Source organism: Triturus cristatus, chromosome 10 (genome assembly GCF_964204655.1).
Source record: "Triturus cristatus chromosome 10, aTriCri1.1, whole genome shotgun sequence".
NCBI lineage: Eukaryota > Metazoa > Chordata > Amphibia > Caudata > Salamandridae > Triturus > Triturus cristatus.
This window is the reverse complement of record NC_140593.1, coordinates 142,476,992-142,504,750: the sequence shown is the minus strand read 5'-3', so window position 1 is coordinate 142,504,750 and position 27,759 is coordinate 142,476,992. Positions and strand designations below refer to the sequence as shown.

Below are 27,759 nucleotides of genomic sequence, written 5' to 3'. Positions count from 1 at the left end.
TGACATCACTTGACATCTGACCCATTCGGCACCAGTTACCGGCACACAGAAGTACTGCTCAAGATTTTCCGGATCCAGTCTGACACCCGTGTAATATTCTAAGGTGAGGAATCTGCTGTTAGATAGTAGCTACCATAAACATCTTTACGCAAGATAAGTAACTGTTCGAAGCATGTGTGCAGTAGATACACAAGCTTTGCATACTCCTGCCATCTAGTGTTGGGTCTGGATGTTTACAAGTTGTTGTTCTTTGAAGAAGTCTTTCCTAGTCGCGAGGTAATGTGACTCCTCCTTTCGGTGACCGTGCTCATGGTCATCGACTCCATTGTTAGGTGGTTTTTTTGCGCCATCTGGTTCGAAGTGTATTGCTGGGCTCCAGGTCGAGACCGTTCTTCAGGTTACCCTCGACACGCAATCCTCTCTACCCTTGATGGTATTGTTTCCGTACGCATTTCCCACTTCTCTGCGTATTGTTTCAACATCAAAATCGACTTTCGATCTCTCAGTCGATGGATCGGACTCTGTTTAAATTCTGTCCTCTGAGGCAAGCGAAGTATCCGCGCACCGACTCACACAAAGTGTGCAACTTGTGCTTGACTGCCGAGCACAAAGAAGAAACCTGCAACACTTGCAGATCGTTCCGATCAAAGAATACTCTTCGCGATCGTCGGGCTCGACATCGAAAGATGCAGCCTCGAAGACATGCCGGACATCGCCAGTGAAGATTCTGGCCAAGAAGAAATCGAGGTATCAGTGGCAGAGATAGACCTCAACGCCGATGAATTGCTGCAGGGACAAGGTGACTTGTGTACTGAATACCCCTTGCCCCCACAAGCTCCGAAAAAACACAAGGCTCCGGCACCACCTCTACCTCCTCGCCAAGTTCGGCACAGAGATGATGTTTCCGATGCCCCGCCTCCAGGCCCGGCTCCGAAACAGCCAGTCAAGACTTCAGGCTCGGTACCAAGTCGCCAAAAGTTCTCCTCTGAGCCAAAGCCCTCCGGTTCCAAACACAAGTCTGGCTCGGAGCCAAAATCCTCCATGCCGAAAACCAAGCAATATTCAAAGCTGAAACTTTCCGTGCCGAAAGGGCAGCTTCCGCCGGCACCGAAGACACCAGCACCGAAAACGTTGGCGCCTAAATAGAAACAGACCCCTTCTGATCCAAAATTGGACATTTATTCCATTAACACCAGATCCAAAGCAAAAGAAGCTATATATTAACCCCGAGACTGGCCATATTCATACAAAGCCGCCTCAAAAACGATAGTTTCAGGCTCAGGTCCTTTCCATCTACCATCACCTCCACCACATCTTTCTCCACCTGAGAATCCTTTGCAAATTACACCTCAGGATTCCCCACAATCTCACCAAGATGACGGGGGAATGAATCTCTCAATAGACCCATGGACAGATTACACAATTGATCCCCCATGTAATAATGGTCCAGAGCTCTTCCCAGCCAAACCATCTCCCCCAGACTGCAATGCATCCCAACAAGAACTCAGGGCTGCAAAGTATCATAGAATCACTGGAAGATTTTTTTTTTTTTTTTTAGACTTTAGCATCCACACATAGGTCGTCACAGACACGTCCCATGCTTAAAGGCATGATGCAACGCGCTGATGAGATTTTTAAAGACACAGTCAGAGCACGCATCTTGACTCCTAAGGTAAACGAAAATATAGGGCCTCCCCTACAGACCCTATATTTGCCAGTTGCCATTAGATTCCCTAGTAGTATCTAATGCTCGTAAGCCGGCAAATTCTCAGACATCAGGAGATGCTCCCCCACCAGATAGTCCAAATTGATTGATGCTTCTGGCAAGCGAATGGCTGCTCAGGCTGTGAGTCAATGACGCATTGCGAATACGCAGGGTCTTTTAGCCATATATGACAGGGCACACCGGGATGAAATGGAACAATTGCTCCAATATCTCCCAGATGAGCATAAAGCTAAGGCACAGGACTTAGTAAATGAAGGTAAGCTCATTTCCAATTCCTCTATGAGATGTGCTCTAGATGCTGCAGACACCACAGCTAGAGAGGTTAATACCAGCATCGTGCTCAGGAGACACGCTTGGTTAAGGATTTCAGGATTTAAACCTTAACACACCCTATGATAAGGAACACTTATTTGGTCCTAACGGAGATTAAGCGTTTGAGAAAATAAAAAAGGATACTGAGGTAATCAAATCTATGGGAGCGCTCCAGTCTCTGTCCAACAGAGGCTCCTTTAGTTGCTCCTTTTACAGTGGAGGGTCCAAAACCCCATCCTCAGATTAAAATACCTCGACTTATAAAGGTAACAACCAATCCTCTCCCTCTAGAGGGATTTTTGAGGAGGTTTAGAGGCAACAACTTAAAGGGTAGGGGTAAGAGCAACACACCCCTTAACTCCCCTTCCCCCAACAAACCTTGACTTGCCCAGGCTTCCCCCCCCCGATTACACCACACCTGTCGAGGGAACACTTCAACAATTTCTCCCCATTTGGCAATCTATAGCAGACAAATGGTGCTTGGAATTACACAACATGGTTATTGCCTGGCGCTTACCAGCAATCCCCCAAATATTTCACCTCAATTTCGCAAGTTGTCGCCAGAACACATACACTTGCTAGAACAAGAGGTACATTCCCTCTTCCTAAAGGTGGCAATAGAGCCGATTCCAATACAGTACCAGGGCTCAGGGGTTTACTCTGTATTTTCTCATCCCCAAAAAGGACGGTTCTCTAAGACCTGTTCTGGAGTAAAATAGTTATATACTGCCAGAGCACTTTCACATGGTGACGCTTCAACAGGTACTCCCACTTTTACAAAGAGCAGATTTTATATTTACTCTAGATGTAAAAGATGCATATTTTCATGTCCCAATTCATCCAGCTCATAGCAAATACCTCAGATTTGTGATGGTAGGCAAGTATTACCAGTTCAAGGTGCTTCCCTTTGGAGTAACTACAGCGCCAAGAGTTTTTACCAAATGCCTGGCAGTAGTCGCAGCTCATCACAGAAGACCGCAGATTCATGTCTTCCCCTATCTAGATTACTGGCTTATCAAAGCCAGCACTCACCAGAACTTTCTACAGCACACACAGATCATCAACTGGGCTTCACCATCAATGCACAAAAAGCTCACCTGCATCCGTCGCAAATGCAGTCTTATCTAGGAGCCAGTCTAGACAGAGTCAAAGCTCCAGCCTCTCCCAATGTAGCCAGAATACACAATATTCAAACTACAACGCTGCAGTTTCAACCCAACCAAGCATTACCAGCCAGGGTGTTCATGCAACTGCTGGGAATGATGGCATCTTGCAAAGCAATTGTACCCTATGCAAGGCTTAACATGCGCCCCGTACAAGAGTGCTTAGCACGTCAGTGGAATCAATCATAGGGCCTATTACCTGATCTAGTGTTGGGAAGACGGCTGTACCCATCACTCTCTGCAGTGGTTTAACCCACAAAAGTGATCAGCAGGCCGGCCTTTTTCATCAACCCTGTTCCACAGATTGTGCTCACAGCAAACGCATCGCTAACAGTTTGGGAGGCTCATCTCAAAGATTACACAATACGAGGCCTCTGGAGCAACACACACAAGACTCTCCACATCAACTATCCAGAGCTTTTAGCTGTTTTTCTTGCGCTCAAAGCTTTTCAAACTCACCTCGTTTCCAAAACTGTCCTGGTTCGAACGAACAACATGACAGCAAAGTATTATGTGCAGAAACAGGGGGGACACACTCTCTCCAACTGTCAACACTCGCTCAAGCCATTTGGAATGGGGCGATAAATCACAAGATTTATCTTCTTACAGAACATCTCCCAGGAGTAAACAATAAAATTGCCGATCTCCTCAGCGGAAGAAGGCAGCAAATTCATGAGTGGGAACTTAACCCCCAAGTTCTCCTTCCGTACTTTCAAAAATGGGGGTTTACACAAATAGACTTGTTCGCCACAGCTGAAAATGCAAAATGCCCAAACCTCGGCTCCAGGTTCCCACACCCACTCTCAAAGGGCAATGCTCTATGGATGAACTGGTCAGGGATGTTTGCCTATGCTTTTTCGCCTCTCCTGCTCATTCCATGTGTAGTTTGGAAACTCAGGCAAACATCCCTCACACTAATTCTGGTAGCTCCCACATGAGCCCGTCAACCATGGTACACCACCCTGTTGGAGTTGGCGCTAGTTCCACACCAGAAACTGCACCTTACCTCCCGTCTCCTCGCACAGAACCATGAAGAAGTCAGACATCCAAATCCCAAAGAACTGAATATAGCAATCTGGCTCCTGAAGTCAGAGTTTGGATTTAAATGTACCACCAGACTGTATGACTATTCTAAACCACCAGAACTTGCTATGCTGTAAAATGGAAAAAATGTGTTGTATATTACAGTAACAACAAAATCAATCCTTTAGATGCTTCTATACAAAACATAATTTGTTACTTGTTACATTTACAGCGAACAGGACTGGCTTATACGTATATTCGTTTGAAACTAGCAGCAGTAGCTGCGTACTTACAAAATAGACAACATCTGTCACTATTCAGAGCTCCAGTAATCAAGGCCTTCTTGGAAGGCTTAAAAAGAATAATACCACCAAGGATTCCTCCTGCCCAAGGTGTAGAATCTCAACATTGTTCTTACAATACTCATGGGTCCAACTTTTGATCCATTGCACAAGTGTCCTTTACAATTCCTCTCATGGAAAGTTGCTTTCCTCATCACTGAGGTGAGTTGGTGAGCTGCAGGCATTAAACTTAGAAGAACCTTTCTTTCAGCTACACAAAGATAGGGTGTCGAAGCAGGCAGAGGCGACGGCATTGATCATTTGCTTCATGATGAGATGAGAGTCTAGGATGATTACGAGGTTGAGTGCGTAGTCAGTAGGGGTAGTTGCGGGGCTGAGTATGGAGGACCACCAAGGGTCGTCCCAGGGAGAGGGCTTGTTTCCGAAGATGAGGACCTCTGTTTTCTCCAAGTTGAGTTTCAGGCAGATGGTACTCATCCAGGTGGCAACATCGGTCATGGGGGTTTGGAAGTTGGTGATAGCACGCTGAAAAGTATCCTACATGCAACAGCAAAGCTCACCAAGGGCTTGAAGAAATGTGAACCCAAACCCCTCCATTTTACAACACCTACAGTGGCGCTCTCCCTTCGAGTCTGCATCATCTTAAAGATCAGCTGCATCACCTCTAAAGCCTTCAACAACAAGACCCAGTGCTACCTGGTCAACAAAGTAGCCAGGTCTGTGGGACATCAAACCACAAGCCAGACTGCAGTCAAAACACTGCAAGAAGGAAACAGAACCATGAGGCAAGCCATGTCCGTTCATGATCGAATGATCAGCCAAATAGGGTATCAGATAGATTGCAGAAAGAACTTTTGTGACTGGGAGAAAGGGAGTGATTGTGGCACTCTGAAGACCTCTACCCCGTCAACAGACCTTTGTAATGTTTAATTCACAATCTCAAATGTTCATAATTGAAACATTTTCCATATTATTTAAAACATCATTGTTGTTACTCATCTCAAAACGCTACCATTGGCAAAGCCAATAGTCCTAGCTAGTTTTAGGCGGGTGTCAGTTATTGTGTTGTATATCTGGATGCAAGAACAGAAAGCTCAACGAGGCACCAATATACCAATTGGGTGGCTGGCACTCTATGGAAAGCACAGAATGTTCGTTTAAATATTACACTGTACCCTTAATTACATTTACACAGGCCACGCCTCATTTCTACTTGCGCTTCTTTGTCTACGCTCCAGTTCGAGATCCCGCCATTTTTTTTAATCCCACTTAAAATCCTGGGCCCCACATTGGACAATGAAAAAGCTAAACTTAGGTTAAAGGCTTTAAAACACAATCAACACTGAGCTCAAATGTAGGACGACACAGTGAATAAATGTAGTTTTTTTTGTAGCATCCGCCTCTCCCATTTGAATTCCTCGGTGGGTTCCCAAGGTTCCTTTAATTCCTTCTATCTGAGGTTCCTTCATTTGAGGTGTTTATACAGAGGAGAGCCTTCAGTGGGAGCGGTTTCTAGGAAAAAGGGCAGCAGCAGGAATCTTTTTTCCTACTCAAATATTGCATGATAGTGACAAATAAAACCTAAAAGGCAAACAACATGTATTTGTGCATACAGTGGGACCGGTGTGAATGGAAGGCATTCATGTGCTTTTGCTGCACTTTCCAAGCCTTTTGAGCAAGAAATGAAAAGCTGTATCTGATGGGAATCCTGAAAGCTTGTCCTAAGTGAAATGTGTGTATCCTTCTGGTTTATGGATTAGCTTGCCTTTCTCTAGTTTTACCACGACTTACCTTCAGAACTACCGAGAGCTGAAATTGCTGATTGTTGCGGCTTCCTGTTCTAAAGAGATTCTAAAGCGTTGGCTGTTTTTTCTTTGCAGCAACAGAGACATTTGCAACAAAAAAAAAGAGTGAACAGCTTAGTACAGGAATACAAGAAAATAATCTGATTCATTGTGACAGCTCAATAAAATAAAATAGGACTTGCACAAAGGGAAGACTTACGAAACTGCTGAGGCAGCCCGCCCGGACGTTTTGTTGAATCGCCTAAAAATGATCAAACCTGGTGTAAACCGTAGGGTGCAAATTGAAGGGATTTATAGAGCGAGAGATGGGCAATTGATATGAAAAATTGAGTAAGACATGCTGGAAGAGAAAAAGCAATTTTCAGCAGTCTTACTTGCACACGCTTCAGCCCTGATGATTGTCCTGTTTCAAACACTGATTTTTAAACATGAACTCCTAGTTTTCAGGGACAAGAACATTAGCATCAGAGACGAAGATCCATTTCAGAGTACTTCAGGAATGTCAGCACCTGATTGGTTCTGCATTAACATCATGCCGGATGCTACAGACGTGTGTGGTGAGAGCGTCCTGTAGTTGAGGCTCAGTGCCTTATGGTTCCATACGCTATGTTCAACGCCGGTGTGGATAAGGCTTTTGGAAACTAATGTTCTGCTGGATTCCATGCCAAGAAAGGGCCCACAGGAACTGATTTCAGAGTGCATTCTGCTGCCCTCTTGTAAACAAACTCTTCATAATACTTTTATTGGGAATTTTCTCAGGAAGAGATTCCATACCAAACAGTTGCAATAAATTGGCATCCGGAATTATGAAAGCTACAGATGCAAAAGAAAAAGACATCTCAATAGGAGACTATAGATAATGGTCACATGGCAGTTCTGAATGGATTTCTTCTTCTTTGCAGTGCAGGCTTTGTACCTGCCAAGCAAAGTAACCTTGGTATTGAGCGTTAGCTTTATTATTCAGTCTTTTGATGATGATAGTGTTTTTTGTCCTTCATTTTATGCCTTTGTCGTGTTTTTTTGTGAGACAAAGTTTACATTTGAGGGTGATTTATTCGTTGGCTTTACTGCAATGAAAAGCCCTGTTGTTTCTTCTGAATTGAGAATACTTGATGTGTGGGCAAACCGTGACTTCCACAATTTTGGACGAAGACTTTTAAAGCATACAGGGAATTTTGACATTCAGAGCAACAATATGCAATACTGCATCAAGTTTATCCACCTTCATACACACACCAGCATGTTATGATACTGCTGTCATGTTTATTTCCTGCTGGCGTGGCTCCTTAACACTTGGGGGCTGTTCGGTTGCATTGTATTTGATCTGGCCCTTCTGTAGTGTACTTTATCCCACACATCTTGGCTTTGAGTGTGTTGCTGTTTGACTCTGAAAGGTTTACATACCAATGCCTTAGAACTGGTGCAGCTCAATTAGTGCACTGGGTGTGTTCATAGATGTTGATATAGCTTATATAGCGACATCTGGCTTACTTTGTTATTAGAGTACAGGGCAAAGATATTTATGATCGTGACCTGCAGCATCTGGTCCAAATGAATTATCAATCAATATGCAAAAAGGAAAGAATTACATTGTTGGCGGCTTTTGAGAGTAGTTAAGTCTGTTTTTCTTAAGTGTAGAGCTTTAAGTTTGCAGTGCTCCAGTTCTACTGGTGTTGGGCTATTATGAATGGAGGTAACCCTACAATAGTTCATTACAGGCTTTTGAACCGTGTTGTAATTCTTGAGGTGTTCGACTCCTGGCTTTGTGCTCGTTCTTTGACTTGAAGGATCTATGTTGTTGCCTGTGCTGAATGTAAAGATTTATGATGGGTGATTTCAGGTTCTAGTTGTGTTTAGAACTGGGTACATTGTCTGCATAGATAAGGTTATATTAGTGCATTATAAGGCTGACTTGTTTTGTAGGTTGTGAGGTTCTGCATGTGTTTGGTAATGTTGATGAGCAACAAGTTGCCATCTGAATTACCCTTACCAGTGCATTGGGTGAAGAGTGTAGTGTTTGTATATTTAGTGTGTGATCTATTACATTTATCAATTTTAAATCTGTGTTAGTAGAATTGAGTCCATTCAAACTCAAAGTTCATTCTCCTGGTGCAGTGCGTTCATTGCGCGATCTGCTTTCAAGACGCGCCCTACATTTGATGCACCTGAGCATTGAGAGTGTTTTATGCTACCACAAAGAGGTGCTTTGACCTACTCTTTATGTCTAGAAGCTGTGCGTGCATTACCTGGCCAGCCCGGTCAACCACTTCTCCCTTGAGGTTGTTTCAGGTAAAGGAAAAGTAGGTTCTAATTCAATTATTGCAGCAAGGTATTCGATACATCCTGCCTTCTGTCTGCTCCCTTGTCAGATTCTGAAAGTCCAAGGCCTGAAACAGCCTCTCTGCTCTGTAGTTCACATCGAGATGATTTGCCGCTCTTCTTTGGAGCCGTCGTTTGAGAGTTGGTTGTTTGATCATCACTTATTTGAAATGTTAGCTGTGTTTGGCAGTCTTGTTTTTTCCTCTTGGATCATAGGATGTTCAAAGTATCTTCCCCATCCATTTTACAGTACAATACACAGAGCAGGTGTTTATATGATGTTCTGCTGCCCGTTATTTAGCCCAACAATAGGGCAAGTAAAAGAACAGTCAAAGCCAGTCTTAAACAACCAGTCTCAATGATCAAAAACACGCACCTGCTTGTGTGGCCTGGTCAAGTTAACAGGTGAATTGCAGATTGTAATGGTAGCACCCAGTGTGGGAGGGTGGAGGCTTGCACTTCTGCGGGGCGCACCTCGAGTGATAAAGCATCATGGGTGCCCAGCATTTAGGAGGTAAAGCTTGGAAGACTTGGACCACATCCTCCAGATCGACACAGGTGTCAGTCCATTTCGTCCAGCAAGCTTTCTTTATCTTGCATTAAACATTGATAGGCGCATCGTGCTAGAACTAAACTATCCACATGTTTGCGGTACTGCTTCACGGCACCACATGTTTCATTAGGGATACTCTATCTCACTGGTAATTCTAAAAAACAAAGTATTGAAGGAGTGTAACTTGGTTTGCCTTTAATGCGCTAGTATTTCATCTGGCAACGTCCACTGTCAGCACTATGCTTGCAACTAGATCCTTTTAAATGGTCTTTTTAGTTTGGAATTTTGACTGCAGAAGGTGTTCACTCGTATGAGTTGTCATGTCGTTTATTGATTTGGTTTTATTGTTTCATTGGTGTATACTGCAATGATTTGAATTAATCTGGCAATAAAGAGTATTCACTTCTGAGGTGTGTAATAATTTAGTTTACCTGGTATCCGTTATCACACCCATTAGTAATTTGTCAGTGTAAGTTGTCACTTGTCCATTCGGGCTGTGTTGATGAACATACTTTTTGTTTTCCCTAGTTGGGATGTACTCTGTGTGGTGTTCCCAGTTTTCTGAATATTTATCTTTGGCCGGTCCACCAGCATCATGTTACTATGCATGAGGTGTGTAATATAAAAGCTGCTCTGGGCGGTGCCCAAAGAGTATATGGAGTTTAGGAATCTCCACAGATAGTAAACTGATAAGACCCCATGCTTCACTCATTGCAAGGTCGAAGGAGTTGCTTCAAACTATGAAACTTCACTAATTGCCTTCACAGAAGAATTCCTGAATTTCTGTCAATAGTATTACTGGGAGTTGTTTACAGTTCCTCTTAAATTTGTGGTGTTCCTCAAAAGAATTGGGAGCTCGAATTTTGCTGCCCTCTGGTCCACTGGGATTTTTGGACTTGTGTCTTTGAGAAGTCCCTTCCTGCTGGAGGAGCTGGCTGCAATAAGCGTGCTTGAAGGTGTTGCATTGCCTGAGAGGATCATCTCCTGACGATCCTTAATATTGAGGAGTATACTTTGCCCAGGGTTAGCTCCTGATAAAGACCACTAAACGCGTTCTTGTTCATTGGAGCTATTCCAGAAGAATCCTCTAACTTGTACAGTGGTTATTTGCACGTATGCGTGAAGTCCTCAAGGATAGAGACACTTTGTGTTGTGCCTTAATTTGAAGAAAGCCTGGCACTCTGAAATCTATCCAAGCTGCAGCCACAAGAAATGTCTGAATCCAGTTCGGGATTTGCTTTCAGCCCTCGGAAACCTTCAATCTTCATTCCACCAGTATCCAATAAAGATACTTGCAGATACTCCAGTGCTGGATACTGCCTCACTGGGGCTTCACATAGGGTCCGTTCATGTCCTGGAATCGTCAGTCAAGACCATGCTTGTGTTCTGCAGTTTTTTGCTAAAAGACTCAATACTTTTGAATAAGCCATTCAACCTCTTGCTTGAACTCCAGTTCCACATCGTAACCTTGGAGCGGGCTCACTTTAGACCCTCACCGCTTCAGCGGGTGAGCCTATGGAATTCAGACTTTACTTTGAACTGAATTGGAACTCTGGATTAGCTTGTACCATTGTTTTCATCATATTTATGTGCTTGAGAAATTGTCATACTTTTTGCAGTATCTATCTCCTGCATATCATCATTACCCATTCCTCTATAACGTTTGATTTGCCTTGTTGTATTACATTTATACATTTAACTTGGTTTTGATCCATTCGTATGCTTGTCATAATTGTGTCATCGTTTGACTGTTTGATGCTAGATGACCACCACTCTCCAGGTCTTTACAGACACTATTTCCAGCCATATAATTGTGTGTGATAACCTAATGCAATGTAGTAGTCTTGCTTTTCTTTCTGTGAACTAATTAGACAAGCTCACTTGAAAAGAATGAAATGTGGCTAAAACGTTCAGGCATGGAGACAGAGTTCATAGTGGCATGAAGTGAGGTGGTCACCCTATTTGCTTTATACAAACCACATGCTTTCCTTGCAGCAGAACTTTGCTGCTTGAGAAAAGCTGCGAAAGCAATGCCAACTATTCCTTACAGAAACTAGGTAGGGCAAGGACTTCAGTCATTGCTTGTAGCAAGACTAGTGTTCATATCCAATGACTCAACTTTCTTCCTTCCTATAAGTAACTGCAGACATGTTTAGGCATCTATACTAGATATCTATATATATTAAACCAACAAACATTCATGAAATAATGTGTGACTTGTTTTATTCCCCTTAATTACTTGATACAGTTGACCTGCCTAACAAATGGTGATAACATTTAAATATTGTTGTTTTCATTTCAGTTATAGCATAGTGATACCTTTTGTTGAATATTATTTTTCTGATTCATACTGCTAACCGTAGATTCCTCATCTTTACAGTATCCCCAGCTCCAGAATGGATCCGGGAGATTTAAACCCGCATTGCTCCAATGTGGCGGCAGGTGGCGTTGTACGGCTCTGTGCCAACTTCCTTCCGCCCTGGTAGTGACAAAGGGAACCGCATATAAGCGCCACCTTGGAGTGCTGACATCAGTTTCTTTCTTTCTGTGCTTTCATATGTGGTGTTGGAGCTGTCTCCCAACTTCTTTCTCATTAGTTGTCCAGTTTTTTCTTAAAATTCGGACTTTTTCCAGTGTCTAAGAGCACTATGTCCTCTCCTAAAACTACTGGGTTTAAGCCTTGTAGAAACTGTCACAAACAGATGTCTATGGCAGATCTCCATGAGGTGTGCCTCTGGTGTTTGGGGCACAAGCGTCCAGCATGGAGTGTGCCCTTTTGAATCCCAAGGTTATCCGGGAACACGTAACGAAGCTGTACATCGCTGAACACCGAAAGAAGTTACAGAGTCCGCTCCTACACGAAGTTGAGGGTGCAGACCCATTTTCTCTCTCAGGATCATTCCCATAACAGATCCTCATCACACTCCCAAGTGTTCTGGTAAATCGAAGCGGGCATGAGTAGGCCCAGCAGGATTTATCCTAACACGCAGTGATATCAGGTTGCCTCTCAATCTCTTTCCCGATCCACCACTGAGGAGCAGATTCCGTAACTGATCCTAAATGTACCTGGGACCATCAGCGATATCACAATAGATTGAGGACTTTTGAAAGTCCAAATCTTTAGCACTCTTCCAGCTCCCTCTGGTGCGCCTTTAGGCCCCATCGATCCATGGAGGCCTCCAGTCCGGTTACTGCCAATCGGCCTGCTCTCAGTGCTGTATGTGCCTCCTGAACCCATCATGTGTTACACTCTGACATCAAAGGTCAAAATTGGTTCCAGAACTGCACCATCTATTGCTAGGCATAAAATTAAAGATTCATCCCGAACCCAAAGCAAGGGTGTGCTGCCAACCCAATTCATGGTGCGAAAGAATCCAACTAAGTAAAACGGCACTGAGGCTAGCCAACCACAACCACAAGCGCGCGAGGGACGAAACCACTCACCAAATATGGCTGACAGACAGGGACATTCACAGGATAAATATTTGGAATTTCAAAAGGCAACAAAAAGACTCCCAATGGCTGCACATCCATAGTCTTCTAACTCCAAGCAGAGTTCTGGTTATACATCGACAGGCTGTCTGGACATTGTCACAATAGGCAAACCGGAGTTCCAGGGCTCACATGGGTAAACCACGTGAAAACACTCTATTGTGACTCCTCTCACCTATGAGCATTAGTCCGCATAAAGACACTGACACTAAAAAATGTGGTAAATCCAATAAACACGGAGGAAGCAAGTGAATTCCCGGACGTGTATAATCGCGTGTTAAAAATACTTAATAAGATGAGAAGTAACAGAGCCCCAGGCCCCAATGCCCTCCCTGGACAACTGTTCAAAGAGGACACCGTATTCTGGGCAACAATTCCCACCCCATTTTACAAGTTCTGCATGACCAACTCAGTGGTCCCTGAAGCCTGGAAAGGATCCCTGTTTCATCCAATACAGAAAAAAGGCGAAACTGGAGATCCAACTAACTACAGATGATAGCTCTCCTGGACATTAAGGCAAAGGCATATGCAAGCTTGTTTCTACAAGATCTACAACGCTGGGCTAAAGAGAACGGAATACTACCAGTCTTTTGATCCGGTTTTAGGACAGGAGCATCAACACTGGACAACATTCTAATCCTAGCCTATCTGGTAGATCAGTCCATTCGGGAAAACTAGTGCCCCCTCTTTGCCTGCTTCGTTGACTACTCGATGGCGGTTGACTGTATCAACAGAAATCTACTTTGGCGAAAACTACAAAATTGGGGGATTCCAAACAGGCTGCTGAACGCCATTACAGCTCTCTACACCAGAACCTGGGTGCGCGTCAAACTCACCGGAAACAGCGCCACAAAGAAGATATATACGGACAGAGGGCTGAAACAAGGCTGCCTATTGGCTCAGCTACTTTTTAATTTATACATTGCAGACCTTGGCAAAACAATATCAAAAGCCAACCTGTAAGCACTCAAAATTGGGTCGACCAGACTATTCCTAATGCAATACGCATACAACATGGTCTTAATGGACCACACAAAAACAGGCATGCTAAGAGCATTGGAGGCGCTCAGTATTTACAATGAAGAAAATGAATTGACAGCAAATGCCAGCAAAACGAAGGTAGTCATCTTTGGAAAGTACCCCAACAAACTTCAAAATCTATGGAAAATGTGCAACTTGAAAATATTAACAACTAAATATAACTACCCGGGGGCATGGATCATGAGCAATGACAAGCCTACAGCTCACATTGCATCTTTAGAAGCGTAAGCCAAGGCGGTGACGTACGCCCTTTGCAGACTTAATTTAAAACTATGCAGTGCGTCAGCTGAGCCTATTCGAAAGGACATAAGTGCCAAGCTAATTCCTTCAATCTCCTACGGGCAACGAGTATTTGCCGGGGCCCTAACTAACATCATGGAGTCTGCCAACTGCTGCGCCTTCAAACATAATTTCCAGATACCGGCCTACGCCAGAAATACACTAATCAGGCTGGAATTTGGATTAAGCAAACAATTTTATGAATATCTGGCCGCGGTTATCCGTTATTATCGAGGGACATGCACCGCCGCCGTCCCCGACCCGCCCCTCCAGACACCATGAAAGATACCCAGAAAGACATTTTTACGAAAGGGAAAAATCCATGGGCAGACGCTTTATCAACCGCCCTCACAGAGTGGCACCTCGATCTTTGACTGGGGCTACTTTATTGATCAACCCAGCATGCTTAAAACAATTCTAAAGAAACCAGTACGAACACTATCAAAGCAGGACGATATAGCAACTATATAATCCTCCAGCAGCAATATTAGGACACTAGTCAGTTCTTATAAGGAAAAACTGGGGCAGCCTTACTTTGACTCAGTTCTGAATAAACCAATATTAAAGCAAATCCTTTCGGACAGACTCATGGTCATGCCAATAAAAGACATTAATACTCACTGGAAATCACTAGAGGTGGTCACCTCCTTTAGACTCTGCCATCAGTTCGAAGAGTCCCTGGTCCACCTACTCTGTATTTGCCCTGAAGTGAGTCTCATACGTCGCACTTTATTAAAACCCTTGTTTTGAAAATACGGCATCCGTACTTGCATGGATGCAATGGAGCTTCTTTTTAAATTCGAGATCCCCATGGAACTGGCCAGATTACTTAAAAGCTCTGAGTTTTCATGCAAATGTAGGTAAAGATCTAGCCTTGGCTTAACACAAGACTCTAAGTCCAAAGCCGTGAGCATATATCAGTATCCATGGGCCTCCATTTTTAGGTCTCGTGAGCCAAAGGCTCGAAGAGACATTTTATATCTGGGCTTTTCAAAGTGCTGCCGTGGCCTAAAGCTACAGTGCACGTGAACGTGCACGCGCGCAGCGCCATGTGTCTTTCCTCCGTAGCGATCGTAATCACGATCACTTTCACTTTCGCGGGCTCCTCTGTTGCTGGTATTCCCCCCCTCCCTTCTCGCCCAGCCCTTCTTGTTTCATGTGCCCTGACAAATGCCGTCGGGAAGACTTATACGCCACATACCCTTCTATATTCTTAGTATTACTGGCCCTAGGGGCCGCTCGCATCCCGTCCCGGCTGCACTCTTATTATGCAGATTAACCGCGGCTTTAATGCGCCCCCACCCGGTCCATTACTGTTATGGAAATCCCGGCCCGTGCTCATCTTGTGATAACGCCATCGTCCTGGGGGACACCGTCGACCGCTCCGACCCATCCTGCGGCGCGTTATCTGGCTACCCTCCCATGAGACCGGGACACAATCTTATGCTTCCTGGCGATCTCTTCCGATCCACCGCGTTGACTCGAGGTGCCTCTGTTGCAAGCCTGCTGCCTGCAGCCTCGTCGGCCCTTACAGCCCCGGGACATGGCTTGATAGCGCCAAACACCACCGTTCTGGCTCCAGGTGCTAGTGCCGTCCTGCCTATGTTCGTCGCCTCCTCGCCAGCGTCCCTGCTTCTTTTCCAGCGCGTCAACTTCTTTCACGTTCATTCTCCTCCCCCGTGGATGTTGGATTTACAGTGCTATGAAGTGGCCACAAAACTGGTAGCAAGTGGGCTATAAAAATCAGGTTCTTGCAAACTTCAATTCTGTTGTAAGAATAGGATTTACACACGGGCTCCAGTGTACATTGTGGTAGTTTTGTTAGGTAAAATATGGTATTCAAGGAAAACGAAAGCCCTTTGAAGTATTTTAAACAACCAGGCATAAGTGTGCCGCGCTTTATGTACGAGTTGCAGCTTCAGAGCTGCATCTCACTGTGCTTTTCCATCACCAGCGGCACATCACAGCAGTCTGCGAGCCCCCACAGTAACAATGTTGTTCCTGCTTACAATTCACATGCTTTACTTGATCTTGCATTCCCTATAAGTGTTTGCTTCTTCCAGGATGTTACTTTTTTTTCCAAGCAGTATATTACACTTATCTCCCCTCCTCATAACCTAATTTCCATTGACTCGTTCTCCAGCACCGAGAGGTCATACCAATGGCAACAGGCTATGCAAATATGATCACTCCACTTCAAATAAAAAAGTACAAAAACATTTTAAACGCCAACAGCTCTAACTTTAAGAAATGCGAGACCTATTTCATTGCAAATGCTTGTATACATAAGCGGTCAGTCAGGAAAGTGGGGCGGGGTGGGCTGCAGCCTCGTGCATTTTGTGGAAGGCAAGGGATGTAGTGCATTGTACTGCAGCATTTGTATAATGCCCCTATGTGGCTTGCCTACATCTCGCTCTCAGCTGCCTCCAGGAATGCAAATATTGAGATATTAATCTCAGACAATAATGCCGCATTATCCTTTCCGAAACGTTTGTGTTGAGGCTCAGTTAATTAAGTCTGCAATTTAAACAGGTATTGCCTGATTGATTTTAAAACATCAGCAGTTTTTAAAATTCGCTGTACCCCATATATGCGACCTAAAAGCCTCCCATGGAGTACCACAGTGTTCCACAGACCCTACATTCAACTCAAAATAATCCACAATTGTCATTCGAATTTCTTTAGTGAAAACCACATACTATAGTGCCTGATGGAGAAAGAGAGGCACTATGACAACAGTTCCTTAAGAGAGTGGGCAGCTCCAGCACCACTGGGGAGTAACTTAATAGTGAGTTATTATAAGAGTCTTGTATAGCGCTCAGCTACCCGCACAGGGTTTCTTGGCGCTTTGGCAACAGGTCGGGTCTGGCAATTACAACGGAATCAGACCATCCACACTGCTACACGAAACACTGCTGCACGCCGCACACTACTGAACGCCGCACACTGCTGCACGCCGCACACTGCTGCACGCCGCACACTGCTGCACGCCGCACACTGCTGCACGCCTCACACTGCTGCACGTCTCACACTGCTGCACGCCTCACACTGCTGCATGCCGCTGCACGCCACACACTGCTGCATGCCACACACTGCCACACACTGCTGCACGCCGCACACTGCTGCACGCCGCACACTGCTGCACGCCGCACACTGCTGCACGCCGCACACTGCTGCACGCCGCACACTGCTGCACGCCGCACACTGCTGCACGCCGCACACTGCTGCACGCCGCACACTGCTGCACGCCGCACACTGCTACACGCCGCACACTGCTGCACGCCTCACACTGCTGCATGCCACACACTGCCACACACTGCTGCACGCCGCACACTGCTGCACGCCGCACACTGCTGCACGCCGCACACTGCTGCACGCCGCACACTGCTGCACGCCACACACTGCTACACAAAACATTGCTGCACGCCACACACTGCTGCACGGCACACACTGATGCAACCGGCACACTGCTGCACGCCACACACTACTGCACACTGCTGCATTACTCACTGCTGCATGCTGCACGAAACTGCTGCACGCAGCACACTGCTGCACGCCGCTGCACGCCACAGTGCTGCATGCCTCACACTGCTACACGAAACACTGCTGCACGCAGCACACTGCTGCACGCAGCACACTGCTGCACGCCGCACACTGCTGCACGTCACAGTGCTGCACGCCGCACACTGCTGCACGCCGCACACTGCTGCACGCCGCACACTGCTGCACGCCGCACACTGCTGCACGCCGCACACTGCTGCACGCCGCACACTGCTGCACGTCTCACACTGCTGCACGCCTCACACTGCTGCATGCCGCTGCACGCCACACACTGCTGCACGCCTCACACTGCTGCATGCCACACACTGCCACACACTGCTGCACGCCGCACACTGCTGCACGCCGCACACTGCTGCACGCCACACACTGCTACACAAAACATTGCTGCACGCCACACACTGCTGCACGGCACACACTGATGCAACCGGCACACTGCTGCACGCCACACACTGCTGCACACTGCTGCATTATTCACTGCTGCATGCTGCACGAAACTGCTGCACGCAGCACACTGCTGCACGCCGCACACTGCTGCACGCCGCTGCACGCCACAGTGCTGCATGCCTCACACTGCTACACGAAACACTGCTGCACGCAGCACACTGCTGCACGCCGCACACTGCTGCACGTCACAGTGCTGCATGCCACACACTGCTACACGAAACACTGCTGCACGCCGCACACTGCTGCACGCCGCACACTGCTGCACGCCGCACACTGCTGCACGCTGCACACTGCTTTTATGCGAGTTTATGCTACTGACATTGTAAATGACAATGCCTTTTATTTGTTTTAAAACCAAAACATAAATAAAAGGCATTGTAATTTTACAATGCCAATAGCTCAAACTCTTATAAATGCGAGACCTATTGCATTGCAAATGCTTGTTATTTTTGATACGGCTCTGAAATGTATGAAATGTATTGAAATTATATTGTTTTTATTAACTTTCGATATGGCTCTGAAATGTATGAAATTAATTCAAATGATATTGTTTTTATTAACAGTCCAAGAAGGATCTTGGGAATACACATTACGCATGGTCTTTTGTAACAATTTGTATTCATTGAAACAATAAAATCATAATACACTCTGACATCAGAGTTCACTTTCAACTTGGCACCAAAAACCACACCGGTTCTTTGCTGTTGACAATGGCTCCACTGCCACAGGCACTGGAGGAAGACCTTGTTCAGATTGTCCTATCCATCTCAGAGATGAATTTGCCTTAACCGCGCCCGATGTCGCACCGTGAAGCCGTACAACACACCTTGCACCAGTTCATCAGACTTTGGGAAAGGCATGCTTCTACCTCAGAGCCGCACTCCAGTGCTCCAAAAACGTTTTGTTCCCGACTTTTCTCAGAGCATGAGCTATGTAACATAAACATAGGCGCCTACCACTGGGAGTATCCCAAAAGTATATAGAGTTTGGGAATCATCACAAATAGTAAACTGAGACGCCAGGCTTGAGCTTTTGGAGAGGACATTGGAGATTATGAGGATTATATTCCTCTGCATTATTATAACAATCTGTATATGTACTTACAGGAGGGCAGTGAGTTGGATACTTCCCGGGAACTGGGTTGTGTTCTCCCCCTGGGCCATCAATGTGGTGCTGATACTGGCAGCATAGACCTTAGTCTTATAACTGCCAGCTGTGGAGGTGAAAACTAATGTGTTGACAAAGGTTCTGCAATCTGGACAAATGTCCTCTGAACCTCTTCCATCATTCTATGAAGCACTGACTGACACTGTAATGGACACCTTGTCTATGCCTTGTTACCACTAGTGAAAAGGCAGGTTCCTAAGTGCACTGCCCAGTGCCAGGAGACCCAAAGTGATTTACAGAACAACCCACTCCAGAATGTATGGTTAAATTCTAAAGAATCAAATCATTAAAGAGACTGTTTTTTCTCTGTCAGCCTAGTCCACTGTTCAGTCAGTGCTAACTGTTTGCTGGGGAGATATTCCCATGCTCTCTTCTGTGAGACAGATGGTTGATAAGATTTTTCCCGCAGTCCTGTTGGAATTTCAGGCCAACCAGACACAAACCATCAAGGATTGTCAGGTTGCTGCTAAATAAATATTTCATTCTGGACTGGACACTACCAGCTGAACAGAGTAGTTGACACTACTGTGGTGTTTCAGTGTCATGCTTGGGTGAGATCCGCAGGCTTCTCTGGAGATGTGCAGGCCTCTTTGATAGATATACCATTTGATGGGTCTCACCTGTTTGGCAAGAAGTCCGATTCTGTGCTGGAGTGCTTTAAAAAAAGGTGGACCACATAATGTTACTGAGGCCTCTCTATTCTGGCATTAAGGCACCCTCAGCATTTTTGCCTCTTTTAAGGTTACTCTAGAGGATTGTCATACAGGCAATGCCAAGCCTCACTACCTCCACAAAAGGCACCTCCGGGTCGGGCTGGGATCAGCCAGACAAGGTTCAGGTCCCTAGGGGCAGCAAACTTCCCAGACTCCATCCCTGCAGCATCTGCTTCAAAGCCGCTTTAGTTTGCTCTTACATGTCCACCCTGTGGGAAGCAGCATCAAACGGTTTCTCTATTGGTGGCACAGTATAACGTTCAATGGTGCATCCTTCAGATCGTCCAACGAGGCAATGCCCTGCCATTCCTATTCGATCTGCCGCATCTTCCGCACCTTCTGCACATATTAGAGTATTTTTTAGAGAAGCACCTTGTCCTTCTTGCATCATGAGGTGCAGCCTTTTTTTTGAGAAAGGAGCCAAAGTGAGGGCTATTTCCTCATGCAAAAGGAAGGTTGAGGTCTTCGTCCTATTTTAGATCTCTGCCCACTGAATGACAAATTGAAGATGCTCACGTTGGCTCAGGTCTTACTGCCCTGGATCCAGGCTTTGGACCTGCAGGATGTCTATTTGCATTTGCACTTCCTGCAGTCCCACAGATGCTACTTGTGCTTCCAGGTAGGGCAGGAGCATTATCTATTTGCCATGCTCCCCTTTAGCCTCACCAGTGTCCATCGGGTGTTCAGAAAAGTGATGGCATTGGTTGTAGGGCAACTTTGGAGGCTGGGGATTAAAGTTTTCACATACATCGATGACTGGCTGTTGAAGGCAGGCTTGCCACAGTCCGTGGTAAACCACTTCAAAACAACAGCAAATTTCCTAACTTAATTGGGGTTCACTGTCAATGTACCAAAGTCACACTTGACTCCTTCGCAAAGGCTCGCTTTAATTTGGGCCATTCTGGATACGGTGCTATTCCAACCTTCCCTGTCACAATGAGTCCATACATTTGGGCCATGATCCCAATGTTTCAGCCTCGGTCCTGGGTCTCAGTTAGTTGCTCTGATGCTTCTGGGCCTCTTGGCCTCCTGCATCCTGCTCATCGACTGTGCCAGGGGGCAAGTCTGGGTTTTGCAGTGGAACCTAGAGTCGCTGTGGACCCATCATCACTTGAACCTGTCTGACTCCATCCTGGTGTCAGAGGAAACTACAAAAGAGACCTGCAGTGGTGTCTGCTTAGCAGTTGGACTGGTTGCAGATCCCTCACCCTGCCCCACCCAGAGGTGACATGGTGACAGATGTATTGCTGCTGAATGCAGTGGTCATCCGGGAGAGGTGAAGATAAGAAGACGCTGGTCTCTGAGGAGACGCAACTCCGCATGAACCTGATAGAGTTGCAGGCCATTCACCCAAAGTTGAATGCCTTTCTACTATCCATCAAGGGGATGCTGGTTCAGGGTTTCAAAGACAACACCAATGTCATGTGGTACTGCTACAGGCAGGGCAGGCTGGAGTCTTGGGTTTTGTTCTAGGAGGCTCTTCTCTTTAGGAGCTGGCTGGGGCGTCAGGGCATTTTTCTGGTTAGGAACCACCTGGCAGGATCTTTGAACTCCCGAGCAGAGGAACTTAGCAAGTGGCGCCTGGTGGATCACAAGTGGCAGTTTACAACCCAAGGTATCATAGGGAATTTTCCAGCAATGCAGAGAAGCCCGGATAGCTCTTTTTGCCACTGTTGAATGTACAGTGTCAAAATATTTGTTCACTGGAATTTCCAAGAAGGCTCTCTCTCAGAGGCTCATTCCAGATAGAGTGGAGCAAGGGACTCCAATATACTTTTCCACCGCAACCTCTACTATCCTGTCTGCCCTGCTGCCTCTGAAGAAGTTTAGGAAGGATCAGGCCCAAGTCATCCTAGTGCTCCAGATTGGGCAAGGAGAGTGTGGTATCAGGAACTTCCAGCCATGAGCATCTGTCCGCCAATCAGGCCCCCGTTCTGGGAGGATCTCCCGTCACAGCAGCAGGACATGGACCTTCACCCTGGCTTGCACATTCTGCATCTCGATGCATGGAGTTGAGGGATAGCAGTTAACTCGTTTAATCTTTGTCTCAAAGTTGTGGATGTCATCCTTGCTGCCATGCATCCCTCTACAAAGTCGGTCTATGTTGGGTGCTAGGACAAGTTGTGACCAGGTTTGGCACCAGCCAAACTATCAAAGGTCTTGTTTGCTTTACCCCTGGCCCAGCGAGGACTTGCAGTGGGCACCCATAAGGGTTCCTTGTCAGACCTTTTTGCCTATTTGTGCTTCTCGGACCAACTGTCATTGTTCAGGTCACCTTTTGTGATGTTTTTGAAAGGTTTGAGACATGTTTTCACCCAGGCCCTTTTTGAGGTCACATTGGGACCCCAATTTGGTGTTCACTTGCCTCATGTGCACTCCTTTCATCAAGTGCACCCCTTTCATATGTGCACCACTTGGAAACCATTGCACAGCTGTCCTCTACGTCTCCTGAGTCTGAAGACTGTCCTGGTCGCAGTAACAGCGGTTCATTTTATGATTTTTTGCAGTGAACTGTAAGCTCTCTCATTGCAGCCGTCTAGCACTACCTTTTTCACAAATAGGGTGGTGTTGAGGACCAGAGTGGCCCTTTTTCCAAAGGTTGTGACTCACTTGTGTGTTGGGCAAACCATCACTGTTCCAACATTTCTTTTCTCTGCCTCATCTCTCGAACAAAATGTGAGAGACTCCATACTATGGACCCCAAAAGAAGCTTGAGCTTTTACATCGATCACACCAAAGACCATTTGGAGGACGATGAGCATTTTGGTTCTCTGGGACAAAGAAAGGCAAGGCCATGCAGAAAAGGACTCAGCCAAGATGGATAGTCCTCTGTATTAAGATCTGACGCACAGTGACCAAGAGCAGCCTCCAGAAGGACTGGGGCTACATTCCACCAGCGCCAAGGCTGCTACCACTGCAGTGGCACAAGGAGTGTGATGTAATAGTTTTAATATATTTTGATAAACTTGTAAAAGAGGACCGGCACACAACCACCCTCAGCCACCCCTACCAGCGCTCCCTCCTATCCACATCTCGCTCAGCCTGCCACCTCCACATTCCATGCTCGAGAGAGAACGTGAGATACTAGTAGAGTGCCTCTTCTGAATGTCTTGCAGGCTGTGGCGTGAGCATCTGTGCACACGTTCACTAAGCACCACTACCTTGAGTGCAAGGTCTGACAGGGAGTGCATTTTGCTTATTTGGTCCTGCGGGATCTTTTGAGTTGAGCCATTCTTCAGACCCATCACCTTGGTTGGTACTGCTTTGCACTCTATTCCAAAGTTGACGAATCTGCGGTTACATGTATTCGTCAAGAAACAAGATACTTACTTTTGGTAATTCTCTTTCTGGTGGATACTCTAACCACAGATTCCTCCAAGCCCTCCACCTCCCTGTCCTGTGGAATGGTCTCCAATTTAATCTACAAAAGTCTCAATGTAGGCATCGTCATACTGGTATTGCATATTATTGTTGGGCTCCACGTCCAAGGGAAAGAAACTTACATCAGCTTGCAGAGGTTGCATTTAAATGTGGCTTCGTTTGCGACTTCCGAAGTCTGCGATGAGCTGCACTACACCAACTACAAGTGCATAGGAACAATGCTGTTTTAAATCTTCCGGATCTAGTCTAGACTCTAGAGCCTTGGGATATTCTAAAGTTGAGGAATCTGCAGTTTAGTAGATTTTCTACCTAAAAGAGTGTTACCAAATTTAAGTAACTTGTTCATCAATGCATTGCCACAAGTATCACTTTTACCGGTTAAATTCTCATTGTTATGTGTTCTTTTTTTTAACTAGGTTAAAGACTCTGACTTGCCTCCCTACCGAAACTCAAAGGAAAACCTTCCATTCCCCACTTATTTTGCTGATGGAGATGAAGAGCTGCCTGAAGACCTGTTTGATGAAGAACTTTTCCAGTTTAATGAGCCCTCAATCACATATTCCTAATGCTGCTGGCATTGTTAATGATGTTAGCTGTAATTCCTTGTGAGGTCCCTTCCAAGTCCCACGTTTCATCTTCAGATCATGTGCAAAACTGGTTAGAAAACAACTTTATTTACAGGCTCCAATTTACCTTTCACTTCTTGATTTTTTTGTATTCATTTTAAATGAAACCTAAAACATTAAAATGTAACTTTTCATAAGTCCAAATTGTTTATTTGATATCTCTTGCATAAAAATTTGTTCAAGAGAAGTTGTTTGTGGCTTTTAAGTTTAAAAAAAAAAAAAATGGCAGGATGGCACTACACACAAAGCCACTTTATTACTATTCAGCAAACATTTCTTCTGTCTGTATGGTTGGACGCCATTGTCTTTCCTTGTGATGTGCTAAGTGAATCTCGGTGTTAACTGTCAAATAGATTGTTGGCTTACGTTTGATGAACAGTGCTCTTCATATTCTTTGAAGAATCATAAGTAGAGTCCGAAAGCATAACTATCTGGTTCATAGTTTCCTCCTTTAAATTTAAAACTCAAGCTCTCTAAAGGATTTCAGAATCTGACAATTCAACCTTTAAATTCCATTTATGAGAATGCCTTACTTACTCAGGCTTTCTTAAAATAATGTAAAAAAAATTTAATACCACACACTTCACTGTTCTGCCCTCCTACCTGGGTCCTTTTTAGGTAACTAGACCAGTACTGCCTGGGGTAGAATCATGGGCGATTCTTTAGTACTTTACAGGAAGCAGCCGTCAGGCCACTTACAACCGGTCTAAGTTTTCTTAAAGCATCAACAGTCCAATAATGATACCATGACGACTGATCCGAATCCTGCCCTGCCGGGTTGTTGTAAGTTTTTGGTTTCTTTAACGTTTCTTGACATTTTCAGGTATTTTTAATCTCACACTGGGGGTGCGAGGCTGGCAAATAGGGTTAGAACAAATGTGTCCTATATAACTAGCATGCAGGTGCCCCCATTTTGCAGTTCAAGCTACCTAAGCTTTTAGTTAGTGATATTGGTCACAAACAGCATGCCAGTTTAATGCGTTAGAACACAAAGCAGAAAAGTTGCTACAAGCCGTATTACCACGAGACCCCCTCTTTGGAAGCAGTGGTACATGGTTCAGGATCTCATTGTGTCAAATCCCAAGTACTGAGACATGACCTGGGAGTAATACCGCACAACAAAAGGGCCAAAGAAGCGTTGTTTATCTTTGGCCAGCATTATCCAACATGATACTCTGCTAGCGCCCAATCAACAAAAGGGTCACCTTCTAGCTCCTCACACACTTCCATAAAGCCCTTCACGACATGGGACCTGTGTACCTCAACCACCGCCTCTCATTTCATGCACCCACCAGACCCCTCACTCTTCTCAACAGGCCCTGGTTACCGTCCCACGGATCTGTAAGACTAGGGCCAGAGTAAGATCCTTCTCGTACCTCGCCGCCAAGACCTGGAACACCCTGCCTCTCCACCTCTGGCAATCACCATTGCTGCCCCAATTCTGGAATTGAAGACCTGGCTCTTCGAACGGAACCACAGTGCATAGACTGACCAGCAGTCCCCTATCCCCCACCCCCCAAAACCCTTCAGCGACTTGAGACCCATACAGATCAGTAGCTGCGCTTTACAAGCATTTGATTAATTGATTGAGAGAACTGAGGAACCAAGGACTAACTAACTCAGAATGCCACCCACAAATTTAACAGAGTAGAGTGCTATGTGTCCTAAGTGCTCCTGTGGTGTAATGTAATAACAATTGGAGGTGATAATATAGGAAGAAAACACCATAAGCCAAAAATAACAGATATGAAAATACAATTGCTCATTAGGGAAATAAAAGAAAATCCACCTTTTAAATTACTCCTTGGGTCCAAGAAGTTCTAGAGGGTTGTAAATGGGCTATTCCAAACACCCTATCCACATTTAAACTCCCTGGTCCCTTAGCACTGTAGTAAAAGAGCTGAGAGTTCACTGGAAATCAGTGAACGAAGATACTCTCACGCAGAGGCGCAACTAGAGCCAAATTTCGGGGGGGGGGGGGGGCTGAGCAAAAATTTCGGGGGGGGGGTTGAACTTTAAGCAATCGGCAGAGAGGAGCTGCAGGGGCTCTTAGAATGGGGTGAAACAACAGCAAGGCCTCATTAACATGCAAATGGTCTTTTAAGGACCTGTGAAGTGCTCGGGTGCGGCTGCTTTTTTGCCCAGGAAGGTGTCTCATCCCGGGCTGCCACACACGACGGGGGGGGGGTGGGCTGAAGCCCTTTGAGTCCAATGGGTGTTGCGCGCCTGCTCTCACCATCTTAACAAAGAAATGTTGACCCACAAAAGGCACTTTTGTAAAAACCGGGCATGTCCAGCCTCTCCTATTATACATAGTGCAATAGCTGATCAGACATTTCCATTGTGCTTTATAAGATGAGTAGAGTGGCTGCCATACCTGATATGGCAAGCTATACAGTGGAGGCAGTTTATTCCTGCATGTGCAAAATGCTCACACCTAATGCAACACTGCTCAAGATAAATGAGAATACCTTCTTGTGAGCCAGCTACTATAGATATATGTTGGAATGTTGCTGGATTAGCACAGAAAATGGTGAACTTTATCAAAAATCATGCAATACACATCTTCCAAAAAATCTAGGCGGTAGATCACTTACATTAAGCAGGATATACATCCTTTACAATTTCAGCCATAGTTCAACTAAAAGCTAGGCCATCAGTAAAGGGGAGGGGGTGTTGTCATCACAGTTCATATTACGTTGAACCTTGGAGTAAAAGAAATTGATCGTGGGCACCAAGACATTCAGCAAGTGCTGTTAACTTTCACTTCAGGTAAACAAATGATGATTTTTAAATTTCACAGTAAAGATGGGAAACATGCATCGAATCCCCAACCCTAACTTTGCTCGATGCTAGATTATAAACATTTAATAATGACAGCTAAAGCAAATGGAAACCATACTTTATGGTGGTCAGTGAGTTCAATGTTACCTCTGAATCCTACGATGATTGCATAGACATTATTGAGGCTGAAGATTGCTCATGAGGCATTCCCATTTTAGCTGGGAAAAAAGTTTCAATCCATCCAAACTGGAACAGTGTAGGAAAATGCTCCTTTTGGTTCCCTTCTATGTGGTCACCCCAACTTTGTTTTGCTAGGTTTTTTCTACCGGAGCTTTAACTCTGCACACTGAAAGTGTACCCGGAGCCTGTAAATTAAATGGCACTAGTAGACTGCAGCACATATTGTGACTCCACTAAAGTGACAAATGCTAAATATGAGTAGAGGCCTTCCACAAGTGACTTGGCTTTGCAGGTTTAAACTACAAATTTGACCTGTCAAAATAACCCCTTTAGGAAAAAATAACCCCTTTTGGCAGGCCCAAGCTCTCTTTTTATATATTAATCGGTCACTCACAAGTAGGCTTTAAATGCCCATAAGGCATGATGTTTAACAGTAAGACATGGAAAAGTTTAATGTTAAGCATGTACTCACAGTGACAATGAATAAACCTTTATTTTCACTATAGCAGGATTATCTGTTCCATGAAAACCAGCTAAAAAGTTAACTCTTGGACTTTTTAATGTATTTTTCACACACAATCCACTGATCAAGTTGGACTTGTGATATTTTACAAAAGGTACCTTTAAAAAGTTGCCTTTAGTCTGCCTAAAGCCTCAAGAAGTCAATTTTCCTGGGCTTCCAACTGTCGTCCAGAAGCTGAATCGATCCTTGGTTAGATACAAAGTGGCTCCCAGAGCGGTGACAAGGGGAGAAGGGTTCACCTTGCCCTAACAGTATGGACATCTAGGCTGGACCTAGGAACTTAACTTCAAAAAATGCCTGCATTGCCACTGGCAGATGTAGCTCACACCTGGACCTGCCACCCTCTATTGTCCTGCTACCCAGCC

The 27,759-nt window shown here is 45.3% G+C and overlaps 1 protein-coding gene across 1 annotated transcript in view; it reads left to right on the top strand.

Annotated features, from left to right (window-relative positions):
• The window catches only part of MRPL3 (mitochondrial ribosomal protein L3), a 291,539-nt gene extending 267,488 nt beyond the window's left edge, over positions 1 to 24,051 (top strand). The window contains exon 10 of the mRNA XM_085630663.1: positions 23,698 to 24,051. Within this exon, the coding sequence (XP_085486789.1) occupies positions 23,698 to 23,847 (150 nt within the window). The 3' untranslated portion in view covers positions 23,848 to 24,051. The remainder of the gene's footprint in view (positions 1 to 23,697) is intronic.
• Positions 24,052 to 27,759: the final 3,708 nt, after the last annotated feature.